This window comes from Ovis aries, chromosome 9 (assembly GCF_016772045.2).
Source record: "Ovis aries strain OAR_USU_Benz2616 breed Rambouillet chromosome 9, ARS-UI_Ramb_v3.0, whole genome shotgun sequence".
Lineage (NCBI taxonomy): Eukaryota > Metazoa > Chordata > Mammalia > Artiodactyla > Bovidae > Ovis > Ovis aries.
The window spans coordinates 17,535,423-17,554,495 of record NC_056062.1 but is presented as its reverse complement, the minus strand read 5'-3'; the positions used below and the strand labels follow the sequence as shown (position 1 = coordinate 17,554,495).

General features: G+C 46.8%; 1 protein-coding gene across 2 annotated transcripts in view; it reads right to left on the bottom strand.

Annotated features, from left to right (window-relative positions):
* Positions 1–19,073, bottom strand: part of FAM135B (family with sequence similarity 135 member B) — a 272,851-nt gene that overhangs the window by 32,780 nt on the left and 220,998 nt on the right. For both annotated transcript variants that reach the window (XM_027972869.3, XM_060419990.1), the window contains exons 8-9: positions 6,951–7,104; positions 4,518–4,567 (exon numbers count right to left, since the gene is read on the bottom strand). In XM_027972869.3, the coding sequence (XP_027828670.2) occupies positions 4,518–4,567; positions 6,951–7,104 (204 nt within the window). The remainder of the gene's footprint in view (positions 1–4,517; positions 4,568–6,950; positions 7,105–19,073) is intronic.

Sequence of the window (19,073 nt, the reverse complement as noted above, 5' to 3'; positions counted from 1 at the left end):
GTTGCCTGCAAAACACACAGCCGCTCCACCTTGCGACTGCCCTCACGCTTTTCACTTGGGCCCAGCCAAGCTCCTTTGCTCAATCACACCCCTACCCCAAGCCCCTTGTGTGGTTTACTGATGTCTCTTGTGAGCTTGGAGGATGCTGAGCTCTGGGGAGCCAAAGATACATACTTGTAGTCCTGGAAGAGGCATGTGATAGCTATCTATCTCCATAGTTAAACCTACAAAGTGCTATGAAAGAAATGGATTCTGAGTACTGTAAAAAAAGTCATGGAAAGCTTCCTGGAGATGAAGGTAGCATTGCATCTTCAAGGTAAGCAGGGGTCAGGTGGAGAAAGCCTGCTTTATCTCCCCTGAGTTAGCTGTGTTCTCTCATCATGGGTCTCAGTCCTGGCTGCAAACTGAATCATCTGCTAAGTTGCTTCAGTCGTGTCTGATTCTTTGCTACCCTATGGACCATAGCCCACCAGGTTCCTCTGTCCATGGGATTCTCCAGGCAAGAATACTGGAGTCGGTTGCCAAGCCCTCCTCCAAGGGATCTTCCCAACCCAAGTATTGAACCCACGCCTCCTAAGTCTCTTGCATTGGCAGGCAGGTTCTTTACCACTAGCACCACCTGAAGCCCCAATCTGAATCACAGGGTTTGGGCTTATCTCTGAAGGTAGGACCCAAACATCAGGAATTTTCAACTGCTGTCTGGTCGACACTGCATGATCTGACCCTGTCTGCTGTACCGAAGCACGTGGCTGAGTTTCACTAGAACCTTTCCATCAGTTACAGAGAGCACAACCCATCTTTTCTTAAAGCACACTGCGCAGCACCCTGACCAGCTGCTCCAACTCACCTTCCCAGCCCAGCCTCCCACAGTCAGCTTCAAATGCGCCCCCTGAAGCCATCCCGGGTCCCAAGCACCCATGGCACTCCATCAGGTCCAGTCTCGCCCTGGTTTGGCACGGTGGTCCCTCCCTGCCTCTCTCCTGACCTCACTGAGAGCTGCCTGTGCTCCTAAAGCCCTGCCCCCCATCTTATGCTCCTGGTCCAGCAGTGACAGCTCCTGCCTCATGTGGGCTATTAGTCCTAGGAAGATCTCTGCCATCTTCGTGCTTGTTGTATTCCAACAGAGTAGCCGGCACGTAGTAGGTGCTTAAGCGATGTGAATAAGATTCACATAGAGTAAAAGTGCAGGGATGGCCCTGGCAGTCCAGTGGTTAAGAACCCACGGATCCGTTGCTGGGGTAACAGGTCCGATCCGTGGTTGGGGAACTAAGATCCTACATGCTGCGTGGCACACTCAAAAAATAAAAATAAATTTTAAAATAAAGTGCAGGTGAATTGCTCCTTGACTGTACAGCTCTATGTTTTCAAATTGTCTTAACTCACCCAAAACAGTTTCCACTTCGGAGTCCACCCTTGAGACAGATGCTTTTGTGACCAAGTGCTTGGTTGACCACTTGGTGGCGATGCCCTGCCTCTAAACACCCTGTGGGCAGTGATGTGCCTTTTAGGAAGGTTCTGGGGAGGCAGCTCTGTTTCTTTCACTCCCAACAGTGGGCCAGCCCTTCAACAAACCACAGAACAGCCTGGTGCACACCCCAATTCCAATTTTCGGTCCCTGACACCCAGCTGCTTCCCTCCCTGCAGCTAATCTGGTTACTCTGAACCAGATTAAAGTCTGCGGCAACACTGTCACTCAAAACCAGGGGCCATTTCCCTGCAGTCTGTGGGCTCCGTGCCAAAGCAGACAGGCAACCCACTGGCTTTTCGTGAAATATGTCTAGCAGCCTGAGTTGTTGCCTGAACCACTGCAGGGACCAGATGCATGAATACTGCGGTGGCTCCCAGATGGCCTTGGGTTCAGGCCCCAGGCCCACCCCTTAGTGGTTCAGGGACCAGCATTCTCCTCTGTGCAAAATGAATGGGGACACACCTGTGTCCCCCCAACCCCAGGCATTCATGGGGCTGCCGTGGGGGCAACACCTGGGGCATGTGTGCATTTCAGGCGCACAGCATGATGACGTGTCCACAGACTGTGACCCCGGCACAGGCTGGGACCTGGGACCCTCTGCAGCAGTGCTCCAATGCCTGCATCTGGACATCCCTCTCCTCCAGCAACAGATACAAAGAAACTGTGTGAGACTACAAATAACCCGGTGCATGGAGACTTGAAACAAATTCTGGGCAAAAGATACAAACAGACCAAGACCCAACTGCCAGTTTTGAAGAGCCTGGAGCAAAAGCATGTCCCCTGCACAAGATATCTCCTAAGGGGTGGGCACAGCACCTAAGCCCTTCCCCTGGCCCTGGACATACCCTACCCTCACCCCATATAAAGAACCAGCTGGCCCCCACCTTGAGGAGTGAGCAAGCAAGTGAGTGAGCAAGCAATTGAGCAAGTGTTACTTGCTCTCACTCCCTCCCACTGCAGCGGGGACCGCAGTAAAGCCTTGCCTGAATTCCCTGTTTGGCCTCTGATCAATTTCTATTGACTAAGAAGGCCAAGAACCCTAGTTGGTAACAACATGACTGACACAATAAACTTATTTAATACACCTATCACCTCATAGAGTTAAAATAGTTTTTCTTGTGATGAGCACTTCTAAGATCTACTCTTCTGGTAAATTTGAATGTATAATACAGAAGTGTTAGTTATAATCACCAGACTGTATATTACAGCCCCAGAAGTTACTTACAATGGAAGACCACCAATGTGGTCTCTTTTCCTATGAGCCTTTTTTTTTTCTTTTTTAAGATTCCACATATAAATGAGATAATATAGCATTGGTCTTTTTCTAAATGACTTATTTCATTCAGCAACATGCCATCAAGTTTCGTCCATGTTGTCACAAATATAACGATTTCCTTCTTTTTATGGCTGTATAATATTCCGCTGCACATAGACACAGTACATCTTCTTTATGCATCCAGGTTGACACTCAGGGTATTCCCATGTCTTGGGAACATAACGTTACAATGAACATGGGGGTGCAGATATCTCTTCGGGATTTCATTTCCTTTGAATAAATACCCAGAAGTTGGAATTGCTAGATTGCATGGTAGTTCTAGTTTTAATTTTTGGGGGGAACCTCCATACTGTTTTCCATAGTGTCTGCATCAACTTACATTCCCACCAACAGGGCACAAGGGTCCTCTTTTCTCCATATTCTTGCCGGCACATTTTTCTTGTCTTTTTGATGAGAGCTACTCTAACAGGTGGGCTTTCCTGGTGGATGGTAAAGAATTTGCCTGCAGTGTGAGAGACCTGGGTTCAGTCCCTGGGTTGCGAAGATCCTCTGGAGGAAGGCATGGCAACTTACTCTAATATTCTTGCCTGGAGAATCCCTATGGACATAGGTGCCTGGAGGGCTACAGTCTATAGGCTCACAAAGAGTCAGACACAACTGAGTGACTAAGCACAGCACAGCACATTCTAACAAGTGTGAGGTGATACCTCATTGCAGATTTATTAATATCTGGAGAGCTTTTAATTAAACATGCAAACCCATGAGCTCCACTCTACTCCCATCTCCTTTGTTTCAACCTGGGACCCAGGTCAGGATGTTTCTTTAAAGTCCAAGTGTACTTCTACTGAAAGGCCAGGGATAAGAAACACTGGTTTAAAAGGCAGAAATGCTAGTTTGCAATGAGACCATCTCAAGTCCTGCCCAGACATGGATTAGCATGTCACCAACCCTGAAGTGCATGCTGCCTTCCACCTCATGTACCTCTCATTACATGAGGATAACCTTGCTCACCCAGACCTGCCAACACCATGGGATGTGACAGTGTTCCAGAGACTGGAAACAACTGCTTGCATCGGCTGAGTACTTATTAAGCACAAACCCTTAGTACACACTTGATGAACATTTGGCAAATACACATCACTGTTTCAACATCATCGCCATCACTGAAGCTAGCCTCATGATATGTGTGAGCTGTCTGAGCCAAGCCGCAAGATTTCTGTCACCCTCCATGAGAAGCACATAATCCAAAGTCAACAAACGTTTAGGTGAATGGATAATGGACAACAAAAAGTGTGAGTGCTAGGTTGCTTCAGTCACGTCTGACTTTGCGACCCTCTGGACCATAGCCTGCCAGGCTCCTCTGTCCATGGGATTCTCTAGGCAAGAATACTGGAGTGGGTTGCCATGCCCTCCCCCAGGGGATCTTCCTGATCTAGAGAAGAAACTCACGTCTCCTGTGGCTCCTGCATTGCAGGGAAATTCTTTACCACTGGGCCACTGGGGAAGCCCAATAAATAGTGTAAGTGTCAGGGAAACTGAGACCTGTTAACCTGTTCGGTGTTTTTCAAAATAGCCAGCATGTGGCCAGGCATGCAATAGACGTCTAAGAGACCCAGAGATTTAGGGCAATGGGATGCGAGAGTGTTTCTTCATTGAAGATGTAACAGGAGGTTACCAGTCGTGTCTTTTCATCCCTGATCTCTACACCAAGCAAGCAATGGTGCCCCATATAACTACTGCTGTTCAGAACCAAGGAGTTCGCTCCCTGATTACCTGCAGCTCTGAGCACAGCTGAGAGAGTGTTTCTTCAACAGCAAGTGACTCTAGAAAGAAAAAAAAAAACACAGTGAAACAGACACATAACAAGCTGTGGAATTGTTAATGGGAGGTAAGAAGCACAGATTTCAAGTTGGCATTGACATCACAGAAAAAAATACAGGCTCTGTGGACTCCTGTCATCTCTTGTGTCTAAAAGATCCCGTTTATAAGAACCATGATTTGAAGCCATGTGCTGTCACCCTGGGTTAAAGTCAACATGTTCCATGTGATACATTTCTGAGAAACAGAAGATCCCCAAGTTCACTTTGTGTGGTCCAAAGCAATCCCACATTCTGCTGTGCTTTTGCGGGTATGTGCGCACACACACACACACACACACACACACACACACACACACACCCGGGTCCTGACATCTGGGACCTAGATCTAGATCTCCTTCACACAGGTGGATGTTCAGAAGTCCAGGAACGTGGGACTGCACAGCCTAGCCTCCTGCTCAGCACCACCACCTCATCACGACCTTCCATGCAGGCAGGAGAGGAGCCTGCAACCTTGCTGTCTTCTCAGTTGGAACTGGGTGGACTCTGGCCATTTGTGGCTTCACAGTTTTGCCTGTGTTCAAACTCTCCCTAGTTTCATGCAGCTGTGGTAAGACCTTGCGGGTGGCTGCTGCATGAGTTTTCCTTAAAGCATCGTTGAAAAGGTGACTGCAAGGAAACCTTCAGCTCCGATGGTCCTCACAGGTGGGCACACACCTGCCTACCTGGCAGCTGCCCTCTGCCCCCCATGAGGCAGAACAGGCCTTGGTCAGTGTCCATGGCTGTGCACTCGGGGTCTGGCACAATGCCTGGTACACAGTAAACATTCAATAAAAACATGGGGAGTGAGTGAATGAACAAATAAATTCAGTTCTTTTCTTGGTTAAAAAAAAAAAAAAGTTGAAGCAAGAAGCCAGCTACAGGACACTGGCTTCACTTTCCGCCTGAGCTAAACTGGCCCCGAGCTGTGCGGGTCTCCTTTAGTGCATCTGACCTGAAAAATTTCAACTCCAAGATCATGTGCTTCAAAGAGGGCATCAGAGGGACTTCCTTGGTAGTCGGCAGTTAAGAAGACTGCGCTCCCAGTGCAGGGAAGATGGGCTCAATTCCTGGTCAAGAACAAAGATCCCTTATCCCATGCGGTGCCACCAAATACAATTTTTTTTCAAAAGAGGGCCTTAGAGCTGACAAAACCCAGCTGGTAAGAGGGCGCCAGAGGTCAAAGCAACAACAATGCTGCGCCTACTTCTTCATTCTGCACACCAAGCACTGGGTGTGAGGGGTCTGGGCTCAGATCCGGCTTCTGCCCGTAAAGACCCCCAGTCTAGTGGGCAAGAGAAATATGCAAATACAGGATTGTTGTGTGGTGTGTTCAGTGTAATAACAGACACACACAAGGCCACTGATCCCACCAACACTACGACTCGCTCCACAGGTGAGATCTCAGGGCTCAGGGAGAGATGCTGCGGTTCCCCACAGCAGGACTGTTATTAACCGTGAATACCAGGCTGAGTTGGAGAAGGAAATGGCAACCCACTGCACTGTTCTTGCCTGGAGAATCCCATAGGCAGAGAAGCCTGGCAGGCCATGGTCCATGGGGTCGCAAAGAGTCAGACACAACTGAAGCGACTAAGCATGCACAGGTTGAGGGCCTGGCTTCTGTTCTAAGGACAAAGGGCCTCTTTAGGGGACTTCGAGCAGAACAATAACCTGCGGTGAATGAGTGTGACCGATATAAAAGAAGCCCCAAGCACAGCACCTCTGTGCTCCTGCCTCATCCTGTCACACATGGCTGTGTGACCCTGAGTGTTCATTTCACCTCTCTGAGCTGCAGTCCCACCATCTGTCAGTCAAGAGGGAGGGGGCCCAATGATCATGATCTCTGGTGATGTACAAGAAGCAAGTCATCCCCGGAAAGCCAAAGATGATGACTACTGAGAGCTTTCTCTAGTCACCCATTAAACACATACATTTAGGTATTTCTTGGACTGTTTTACACTCTTGTAAGTTTCAATCCCGTAGCTACAGCCTCATTAAGAAAAAGGGTGTAAACAGGCATTTTCCCTTAGAAAGCAACTTCACATTATGTGCCCAGGGTAGATGTTTAATACATGTTTAATAAATTGAATAACTTGGTGGATGAAAGCATGAAAGAGTAACTGAACGTGATGACGAGAGGCACATGTGCCTTTTCTTCCTGCGTTGGCATGCCCAAGATGTCCTCCTGCTGGAAGGATGTAAAATGCCAAAACTCCAAAACAAAAACCAAACCAAACCTACCTGAAATGGTGCTTGCTACTGTGACATTTACAAGAGCATGCTGACTCCCGAGGGCAGAGGGCCAGCTGCTGGGGTGAGTCTCCCCGGTCCCTAGTTCCCAGCCCCTTACCCAGCTCCACGCGCGGCAGCTCGGGGATGTCCCTCAGGATGGTCAGGAAGTAGGCGCGCAGTCCCCGGTAGGCGTGCAAGAGCAGGAAGCACAGCTCCCGGTGCCACTTGTAAGCGTGCTGCATGCAGTTCTCAGAGGGCACGTAGAAGCTCCCCTGTGGGGGGAAACAGAAGCAGAAGCTGAGGACCATCCCTGTGGGTGGCCTGGTCCTGAGAAAACTGGGGAAGACGGTCAAGACTGCAGCAAAAGAGTTGGGATCTCCTCCCTACCCTTCTGCATGGGAAACCCACTGAAACTGGCCAAGCCTCCGTCTTATAATTTTCAAATTAAAACAATAATGATAGTAATAACAACATTAGATGATGATGATGACCATGATGAGGCCACGGACCTCACAGGTTTGGGGCAAGTGAATGTCGCCCCCTCTTGTAAGACTCTTTCTCTTGCCGCTGTAAGAAGAAGCCATGTGACCGAGAGAGGGGACTCCTTTTCACAGGCATTTAGAAAGACCTCTGTATCGGTGGATGAAGAGCACAGTGCTGAGAAGGAGAAAAATGCTTTGCTGTAAAATAGGAAGAAGTCGGTGAGTTTCAGCTCTCAGTGTTGAAAGTGTCAGAGGCTGTGGGTGTCACCATGGAGCTTGAGAATGCTCCGTACTGTGTTTGTAGGTGTGAGACACATTACACCCATCAGTACACATTACAAGTCATCCGAAGAGGAAAAGATGCCTGAGTCCACAAGTTACTTGTAGGCCGAGACACGATGGAGGAGGACCAGGACAGTTCTGAATTTCTTGCCACCCTGCCAGAGAAGGATGACTTCGGGTGAATTTCAGGAAGGACTTAAAAATGAGACAAAGGATTTTCAGAGATGGGTTTGGACAAAAAAAGAGAGGTACTGAGTACTGTGGGCTTCCCAGGTGGTGCCAGTGGTAAAGAATCCACATACCAATGCGAGAAAAGTGAGACGTGGGTTTGATCCCTGGGTCGGGAAGATCCCCTGGAGGAGGAAATGGCAACCTACTCCAGCATTCTTGCCTGGAGAGTCCCATGGACACAGGAGCCTGGCAGGCTATAGTCCATGGGGTCATGAAGAGCTGGATGTGACTGAACACACACCCACACACCAAGTACTGAGCTGGAGAATTCCACGGGGGTAGGAATCTATGGCCTGTGTGGCTATGAGGGGAGCAAGCAAATGTCTTTTCACCATCTCGTGCTTCCTAGCCGGTCCTGCTGGGTGAAACTCCAGGTAAAATGTTGTCAGAACTACATCCTCTTGGCTCCTGTGAGTTGACTTGCATGCTGTCCATGAGGCAGCTTCCTGCCCTCTTTGTCTCCTTCTTCCTTGCCTCCTTCTAAGAGGGCTGAGTCGGGGCAGTGGGGGCAGGACAGGTCTGATAGGGGTCAGCAGCCATCGGAACCTCCTCTACTCCCAATGGCGTCACAAAGGTGGGCGCAATTGTTTGCACTCTCGTCACTACATCATGATTGCTGGGTCATGGAATGCAAAGTGGTACAAATTAGGAAACCTGGATGGAAGTCTCAGTCAGGTCTGCCGTCACCTCTCTCTGAGTCAGTTTTAGGTTAATTCCTTGTTGTTTTATTTCAGTCACTAACTCATGTCTGACTCTTTTCAATCCCATGAACTATAGCACGCCAGGCTTCCCGGTCCTTCACTATCTCCCAGAGTTCATGTCCACCGAGTTGGTGATGCCATCCAACCATCTCATCCTCTGTCACCTCCGTTTCTTGCCCTCAATCTTGTCCAGCATCAGAGTCTTTTCTAATGTGCTGGCTCTTCACATCAGGTGGCCAAAGTATTGGGGTTTCAGCATCAATCCTTCCGGTGAAAATTCAGGGTTGGTTTCCTTTAGAATTGACTGGTTTGATCTCCTTGCAGTCCAAGGGATTCTCGAGTCTTCTCCAGTGCCACAATTCAAAAGCTTTTGAATTGCTTTTTGAATTCCCTGGTAAAAGACTGCATGACAGACATTAGCCTGCAGGAAGATTGTGGCCTGTGCTCTGGAGAGCAACTTTCATGGGAAGGGAGTGGGGCAGAGGGAGGAGCCCACTGCACAGAGACCTCAGGCAATCCCAGGGGACGCTCTGGACCTGCAGAGCTCTCTGGCCAGACCTTTGTACTCATGCATTGACTGTTACTGGTCACCCAGGGAGGAGGTGTGACCGTGGTCAGCAGCTCTCTCAGACAGAGCAGCCTCCAGAGAGGGACTTGGCCACCTGCTGTTGGCCACCATTGTCCTTGGCAGAGTAGGAAGGAGCGATTCAGGTCTCAAGGTGGAAACTGGGCATCACAGAATTCCCTGTGGAAAGTTCCAGCAGCATCCTTCACTCCCCAGCACCTCAAATTAACCCTGGCTTTGCCTAACGAGGTCCCTACTGATTTGAACTGAAGAAAGACATTCAATAAGCTTTGGCATTGAAAGGCTTCTGCATTTCATCAAGCAGAAACCCTAGGCAGGACACCTGTAGTCACCAGGGGCCCAGGGTAACCTGAATATTCCTACTTCTCATCTTTCCTATTATACTACGGTCAGAAGCAGTACAGCTGTGGGAAGACAAGCAAAGTTTGTGCATAGCAGGGTGCGTGTGTGCTGCACTCTTCAGGTCTACGGAGCAAGAAATAATTCACTGTTCGTGAACCATCTAGACGTTCCCATCACACTGTATCTCACTCGATCCTTAACAAGCACCTTATCAGGCAGATATTTTCACTTTGATTTTCAAAATATAATACAGATATGGTAAAAAAAAAATCTCAGTATTACCGAAGGAAACACAATATACAGTTCCCTTTTCCCCAGAGGGAGTAAGTTTCTTGTACATCCTTCTATGAAGCTTCTATATACACACACCCATGTATATGTATGTGCACTTACATGCAAGACAGACTCATGTTGGAAGATGTTCTGGGACATTTCTCTGTGACTTATTTTTATCACTTATGCCTTGAAGTTCTTTCTTCTCAGACCAAATAAGTGATAGAAATCCAGTTCCCATTTTGCAGGCTAAAGGCTGTGGCTCAAAGAATACAGTGAGCTGCGCAGGGTCACTCTGCGTTTCTGCCCTCAGCAGGAAGGATTCTCAAGTTCAGGGGCTCAGCGAAGGCAGTCCTCGCTCACCTGCCGCGTGTGCCTCTGGGAACCACGCTGGCAGAGGACAGCTGCTCCGCTTAACTGTGACAGAGGCCTGAATACAAGCCCTGCATTACCTCCCTCAGCCATGACTAAGCAGAAATAAAAGCGACAGAGGATTAACAAAGGCATTGGATCTCTGAGTTCCCAGCTTGTTTGCTTCCAACAGCCCGAAAACCCTCCCTTTTCCAGTCCTGCTCACAACTGCATTTTCTTATCACCAAGGCCTCCTTTTGAAAGTGCTCCAGGACCCATGGATGAGGCAAAGTCTATAAAGTCTATAGATCTATAAAGTCCATTATTAAGTTCCACTTTTCAGACTAGACATGAATCTTAAATGAATCTTATTCTTACATGAATCTTATTCTCCAACAGAGAATGCTGGAGAACCTTCAGAAGGCTGATTCAATGTGATTACTGAGATAATATGAAGTCAGAATGCTAACCCAAAGAGAAATCCTAATAAAATATGCCTGGATATTATATGCCTATTATTATAAACAAAAGAAATGGTATTTCCATAAGGACTCAACTGCATATTTGGAAAGTGAGTGATTTGCCATAGAAAATCCCATTCACTGACCCTCCAGGCCCGCAGAGCCAGCATGGATGAACCTATGCCCCTAATAGAACTGCAAGAAGTGGAATGAAAAACCTTGCCCAATCTCCCCAGTACAAAGGAAGAACTTTTTAGCCGCCCTCCTGATCAACAATCTGGAATGGAAACCCTAAATAATACAACAGGATTCATGCCGGGTGAGCCAAACATAAGACTGTGTGCAGAACCACAATGGAAGGCACTCCTGGCCAGGGACCACCCCCATGGGATCATGTGTACAACATGTACGTAAAGGAAGTGATCATAGTATGGTCTATTAGGGTTAAGGATTAAACAAAACCACTTGGGTAAAACACAGACTTATATGATGGCTCAGTGCAATGTCAGGGTACACCAAAAGGAAATTTTTAAACTAGGACATACCCATTGATGGCCTCTGAAAACACTATCAATTAAGCAGCTCGCACCTCCACGGTCAACCAGGAGGTTGAAACCGACAAGTGGACTTTAACTTAAGGGAAGTCTTCGGGGAGCTGTGCAGGGATAAAGTTTGGTTGGAACACAGAATCCAAAGTCAAATAGGGTCTATTCCTTGCTTGCATACTATCCACGTGTCTAAGTTAGTCCTCCAATGTCTGAAATGTCAGTTTCCAAACAAGGAAAGTGGGGACCATAAAGTTCAATTGTTTAGTACAGTGTCTGGTTTATATTAGGTATCTGTTAAATGTTAGTTAGGAAGTTCTTCTTTCTCCTTTATTTATTACCTAATGAAGATAGCTAAGCTTTCCATCAAATCAGACCTTTATATGCATGCCTCTCAAACCTACATTTCTGCATCTAATCCCTGCTCTGATCTCTAGATCCCTATTCCAAACTGCTGATTGGATAGCTTGCCTGTTGTCACAAAGGCATCTTAAAATACCTGTTATACAGAGTGAAGTTAGTCAGAAAGAGAAAAATATCATATTAACGTACATACATTGAAGGGACTGATGCTGAAGCTAAAGCTCCAATAGCTTAGACACTTGATGCAAATAACTGACTCATTAGAAAAGACCCTGATGTTGGAAAAGATTGAAGGCAGGAGGAGGGGATGACAGAGGACGAGATGGTTGGATGGCATAATTTATTCAATGGACGTGAGTTTGAGCAAGCTCCGGGAGATGGCAAAGAACAGGAAAGCCTGGCGTGCTTCAGTCCATCGAGTTGCAAAAAGACGTGGCTGAGCAAATGAACAAAAATAAATGGAATCTAGAAAAATGGTACTGATGAATCTATCTGCAGAGCAGGAATAGGGACGCAGATATAGAGAACAGATTTGTGGACACAGCGGGGCAAGGAGAGGGTGGGGTGAATTGAGACAGTAGCATTGCCATATATGCATGACCATGCGTAAGGTAGATAACTAGTACGAAGCTACTGCATGGCACGGGAAGCTCAGCCTGGTGCTCTGTGATGACTCAGAGGGGTGCGATGGGGGGAGGTGAGAAGGCGGCTCAAGCCAGAGGGGACATATGTATCCTTATAGTTGATTCACATTGTTCTACAGCAGAAACCAACACATTGTAAAGCAATTATCCTCCAATTAAAATTTTAATTTTTTTTTTTAAAAAAAGGAGCTTATTACTGTCCCTCTTACCTGATCCTTCTCTTCCCTCTGGTCTTTGTAAATGGACCTACCTTGCCCAACATTCAAGGAAGCCAAGGAGTTCCTCTAGTCTCCAGACCTCTCTCATCTCAAGAATCTAAGTCTTGAAAGTTTGAAACCACTCTTGCCTCTGCCCTGCCTTTTCTCTATAGCTTACTTTAATTGCTACCACATCCTTCTAGTCATTCTCACTGCCCAGGTACCACCTTTCGTCTGCAGCAGTACTGTATGCAAGTTGGTGTAGAGCGTCCCCACTGACTTCCCAGGTGGCGCTCGTGGTAAAGAACCCACCTGCCAATGCAGGAGACAAAAGAGACACAGGTTCCATCCCTGGGTTGAGAAGATCCCCTGGAGAAGTAAATGGCAACCCACTCCAGTATCCTTGCCTGAAAAAATTCCATGGGCAGAGAAGCCTGGCAGGCTACACTCCACGGGGTTGCAAAGAATCAGACATGACTGAGCGAGTGAGCGCACAGACACTGTCTACAAGACTGAGTTCATATTCCTTAGACCAGCATCCAAGGCCTCGAGCCCCAGTCACAACTCCAGGGTCAGCGGCTGCCTCTTGTTTCACTCCAGAACCCACTAGTTGCCATTCCTTCTTTTAAAAGCCTGTCCCCTTGCTGCTTGAAACTCACCTCAAAGAATCAGATCAATATCCTGCCCCTTGTGAAGCTTTTCCAACTACCCCCTCCTCTCGGGTCCTTTACACATACCTCATTAGACCACAGTTATTTCTTAAAGTTCTCTCTCCAAACCTCCATGCACACTTTGAGGTTAGACGGTGTGCTATGTCTTTGAACCTGAAACACTTACCTAAAGAACTGATGCTTTCAAACTGTGGTGCTGGAGAAGACTCTGGAGAGTTCCTTGGACTGCAATGATATCAAATCAGTCAATCCTAAAGGAAATCAACCCTGAATGTTCACTGGAAGGACTGATACTGAAGCTGAAGCGTCAATACTTTGGCCACTTGATGAGAAAAGCTGGCCCACTGGAAAAGACTCTGATGCTAGGCAAGATTGAGGGCAGGAAAAGAGGGTGACAGAGGGAAGAGATGGTGGGATGACATCACCAAATCAATAGACATGAGTTTGAGCAAGCTCCAGGAGATAGTGAAGGACAGAGAAGCCTGATGAAGCCATGGACAGTGCTACAGTCCATGGGGTCTCAAAGAGCCAGACATGACTTAGCTACTGAACAACAATTGTTCATTGTATGCCTGCTGTGTGCCTGGTACTGTTTTCTGGTCCCTGAATTCCTCTTCTTGGTGATTTAGCTAGTTTTTCACCACTATCTTTGTTTTAACCAATAAAAAAATAACAATAATAACTGCAACATCATTAATACACAGCTAACATGTATTATTTAACTCTATTAAATGTCAGGCAATAAGTGTTTTATAGGTATCAATTATTTAATTCATATGCCAACCCAATGAAATAAGCACAATTATTTATCCCCATTTTATAGATTGGGAAGCTGAGCTCCGGAATGGTAAATACCAAATCACTTGTTTGCAGGTCTCATGGCATACAAAAGGTACACCAGCAATGCAGACACAGTCTGACACTGAAAACCACACATTCCTAGCCTTACTGCTGAGTTTCATCTTTGATTTGAGCTTCAGGGAGTTGAAAGAGTCTGTGTTCACAAATCCAGGAGGCAGAAGAGTTAAGCTTCTAATTCCAGTTGAAGCCTCAATTTTCAAAGGAAACTAGCTCTATAGATTTCAAGAGGAATCCAAACCTCTGTGTTCTAGCCTTCACTTTGTAACTAACTAGCTGCAATTCCAGGAAAACAGTTTTAACTGCTGCCCTTTTAATTATCAGCAGCACACTGATGCTGGGCTTCCCAAGTGGTAAAGAATCTGCCTGCCAATGCAGGAGACACAGAAGGCCCGGGTTTGACCCCTGGGTTGGAAAGATCCTCTGGAGGAGGAAATGGCAAGTCACTCCAGTATTCTTGCCTGGGTAACCCCATGGACAGAGAAACCTGGGGGACTACGGTCCATGGGGTTGCAGAGAGTCGGACATGACTGAGTGATAGGGCACACACACAACACATCGCTGCTACCTTAGTTAACAGGTCCCAATTTTTGTGTCCCAACACACTGGATCATGGTGACTAGCTGTGGGTTTAGTTACACGTATTTCTTACCCAAAATGGTTAACATATAGAAATCACAGATTCAAAGTCGTTCCTATCACCCTCTTACTGGTAATTCACAGAGGTTCCTTTAGCAGGAGCAAAGGGGAAGGAGAGTCGCCAGGCTTGGACAGGTGAGCAGACACGATGGTCTCAAGCCTAGGGCATATTCCCACCTAGGCATCTGCTCCAGTTTGCATGCATGTACTTGCTGCCCTCCAGCATCACATGGCTCCAGGACTGAACGATCATCCGAATGACTCTTGAACAATCCCAGGGAGATCTATATGGCTCTAGCCATAAAAGGAATAAACTGGGTTTTGTCTTTCTCTCCCTCTGCAAGTTGGTTGTACCCCCACCTCCCCTCCTGGAAATCAGGAACAGAATATTAGTCATCTTCTCATCCCAGCCACTTTCACATACTTTCCATCCATGTGGCTGACTGAAGGGAAATTTAGAAAAAATGAAGGGCAGTAGGGAAAATGAAGAGATGCGCTGCAAAGGAGTATCACGGCGGTGGAAGGGGCAGCTATGGCACAACGTCCCACTGAGGGGAGCTACAGCCAATGGATCATAGTCCTAAAGGCACACACTGTGGATGAGAACACTCTTCCTCTACTCTTGATGTGTGTGCAGTGTGGAGGGACATCCACTAGCTCCATACTTACAGCTCCTCTCCACCCACTTATTGAGCAAAAGGTGAGTTCTGGATAAGAAACGAGTTTCTCCCCTGGACTCTCCCTCTCTTAGTAGCAAGTCCATTCTCAGCCCTGGGGGAAGCCTGGTAGATGAGAAGGTCTTCAAGGGGGGCCTGCATTTACCTAGCATGGCTGTATCTGATTAAGTAAGCAGTTGATTCTGGAGTTCAAGACCTGGGAGCCTCCTTGATCAAATATATGAACCAAATGATCTCACATCTTCATTTTAATTCTAATCTGTCTTATTATTTTGTCTTATTTTCCAATTGGCACAGCATTCAGTTGGGGGGGAATAAGATATTGTGTAGCAGTTTCTCTCCACACCTAGCAGCTCTGATCTCCTGTGATGACACTGATTCTTCCCTGTGTCATATTACCTGGGGTGCTCAGGAACACAGGGCGCAAACAGAAGAGTTGGTCAGTGTTGGCTGGAGGGTTAGAATAGACCAGTGGATTTCAATCGCTATTTTGAGAAGTCATGGGGCTACCACAGCAGCAGCAAAGAGGCAGGTTGGGTGAGGCCCCCACTTCATCAGAGCTTTTCTGTTCACAGCAGTTTTATGTTGGACTCTGCCTAGGCATTCATTTGAAAAAGAAGTCCTTAGTTAAAAAATAAATAAATAAAATTTGAAAATCACTGCACAAAGCTAATGCCCCTGAGTGCTCAACTGTTCTATTGTGGTCCAGAGGACAAGCCTAAATTGTGTGGCTGAAAATCAGACCTCAACAGTCTTTGTTGTTTATTGTTTAACTTCCTGATTCTCAGTTATTGTTTTCTTTCTTCTTTACTCACACTGCCTGTCTTAAACAGCAGTTTTTAAGACTTTAAAAAGTTTTTAAAAGGAAAGAAATGACCCCAGGTTATTTCTGTAATTCCAAGTTCAGTGAATTTTTATGGAACTCTGTTGCTTTACCCCACAAAAATTAAGAAAACCCTGAGGGGTTATAATCCTGTTTTTGCTGCTCACCAACTTCAGCACCTCTGACAGTAGGTGATTGGCCTCATTGGATAAGTGTGGGGATAAAGGAAAAATGCTCTTTGTCTTCTTTCCTAAAGCACAACAAACACCAGCCCATTAGTCTTCTAATCATTATTGGTTAAGAACTCCATATGAATTCTCCCACTGATGCACTGAACGGATGATATTTTCTTTAATAATTTTTTTCAGTCTCTATATCACCAAGAGATTGTGACTTATTTAAAAGTTTAGGGGGGGTGGTCCTAAGATGGCGGAGGAATAGGACAGGGAGACCACTTTCTCCCTCACAAATTCATCAAAAGAACATTTCAACTCTGAGTAAATTCCACAAAACAACTTCTGAATGCTGGCAGAGGACATCAGGCACCCAGCAAAGCAGATCATTGGCTTCAAAAACAGGTAGGAAAAAATATAAAAGACGAATAAGGAGACAAAGGAGGTGGGGAGGGAGCTCCGTCCCGGGAAGGGGATCTTAAGAAGAGAGGTTTCCAAACACCAGGAAACACTCTTGCTGCCGAGTCTGTGGCGAGCCTTGGAAGCACAGAGGGCAACATAACAGGAAGGAAAAATAAATAAATGATTAAAACCAACAGATTACAAGCCCAACAGTAACTCCCCCAGTGGAGAAGCAGCACAGACGCCTGCATCTGCCACTAGCAAGTGGGGGCTGGGCAGGGAGGCGCGGGAGGCGCGGGCTGCAGTGCTTTGTAAGATTCGGGCCGGAATGCCCCACGCGTAACCAGAGTGAACTAACTTGGGCTAGCAAACCAGACTGTGGGATGGCTAACACGCGAAAAGCTCCAACATTAGACACCACCAGGACCGCTCACAGAACAAAGGATGGAACAGAAATGGCCGGCTGCACACCATCCCCCTCCGGTGACAGGCAGCCAGAGCCGTAAGGGCTGGAAGGGGGCAATCGCAGCCCAAGAGAGACATTACCTACCAATATGCAAGCAGGCTTCTTTGCTAACTAAGACTTCTGGGGGTTCTGGACAGTCATCAGCTGCCAGAGAAGGGACGCCAGCGATACACCCAGAAAACTGAGCAGCAGAGACGGGAAAGGTGATATGTTGCAGTGACTGCGCTCGCCAAACACCTCAGCTACTCAGACCTGGGAAGCGCACAAAATGCACGCCCAATCGAATCTGCGCCTCTGAGGGCTACCTGAGCGCCAAGCCTGAGCGGCTTAGACCGGGGAGGTGCATGCAGCCTAGGGCAGGCCTCAGACGATTCCCAGCGGAGCAATGTAGAGCCTGAGCAGTGTGCCCCACTAGCAGGGGCAGGCCCAGCGGAGCTGAGACACTGCAAGCACACACCAGTGTTACTTGTTTGCAGCATCCCTCCCTCCCCACAGCGCGACTGAACAAGTGAGCCTTAAAAAAAAAAAAAAGTGTCCACCACTGCCCCCCCGTGACAGGGCAGAAATCAGACACTGAAGAGACCAGCAAACAGAAGAAGTTAAACAGAGGGAACCGCCTTGGAAGTGACCCCACACTGCCCACAACACCAGAGAAAGGGCCAGATATATCTTTACTATTTTTACAATCATTCTTTTTTTGTTGTTGTTGATATTGTTGTGTGATTGTTTTTTCTTTTCTTTTTCCTCTTCTTCTTTTTTAACCTTTTTTAATTTTTAAGTCCTCTATTTTTCCTTTAATTTTTATTTTTATAACCTACTGTTACTTAAAAAAAAGACCCTATTTTTAAAGCAAACGCCATATATACTTTTTGTGGTTGTTGTTGCTTTTTAATAATTCTTCTGGCTTTGTGCTTTTTTTTCCCCTTTCTTCTCCTTCTTCTTCTTCTTTTCTTTAATATTGTATTTTTGAAAATCCAACCTCTATTCTAGATTTTTAATCTTTGCTTTTTGGTATTTGTTATCAATTTTGTACCTTTAAAAACCCAATCTTCAGTACCCAATTTTACCTGAAAGCGAGATTACTGGCTTGACCACTCTCTTCTCCTTTGGACTCTCCTTTTTCTCCACCAGGTGGCCTCTGTCTCTTCCCTCCCCCTTCTCTTCTCTACCCAACCCTGTGAATCTCTGTGTGTTCCAGATGGTGGAGAACACTTAGGGAACTGGTTACTGGCTGGATCTGTCTCTCTCCTTTTCATTTCCCTCTTTCATCCTCCTGGCCACATCTGTCTACTTCCTCCCTCTCCTCTTCCTTGTATAACTCCGTGAACACCTCAGAGCGGTCCAGACAGTGGAGTGCACATAAGGAAATGATTACTGGCTAGCTTGCTCTCTCCTCTTTTGATCCCACCTTATCTCATTCCAGTCACCTCTAACTAACCCCTCCCTCTTCTCTTCTCCATGTAACTCAGTGAACCTCTCTGGGTGTCCCTCAATGTGGAGAAACTTTTCATCTTTAACCTAGGTGTTTTATCATTGGTGTTGTACAGATGGAGAAGTCTTGAGGCTACTGTAAAAATAAAACTGAAAACCAGAAGCAGGAGGCTTAAGTCCAAATCCTGAGAACATCAGAGAACTCCTGAATCCAGGGAACATTAATCGATAGGAGCTCATCAAACGCCTCCATACCTACACTGAAACCAAGCACCACCCAAGGGCCAACAAGCTCCAGAGCAAGACATACCACGCAAATTCTCCAGCAACGCAGGAACACACCCCTGAGCTTCAATATACAGGCAGCTCAAAGTTACTCCAAAACCACTGACATCTCATAGCCCATTACTGGTCACTTCATTGCACTCCAGAGAGAAGAAATCCAGCTCCACCCACCAGAACTCCAAAACAAGCCTCCCTAACCAAGAAACCTTGACAAGCCACTGATACAACCCCTCCCACAGTGAGGAAACTCCATAATAAAGAGAACTCCACAAATTCCCAGAATATAGAAAGGCCACCCCAAATGCAGCAATATAACCAAGAAGAAGAGACAGAGGAATACCCAGCAGGCAAAGGAACA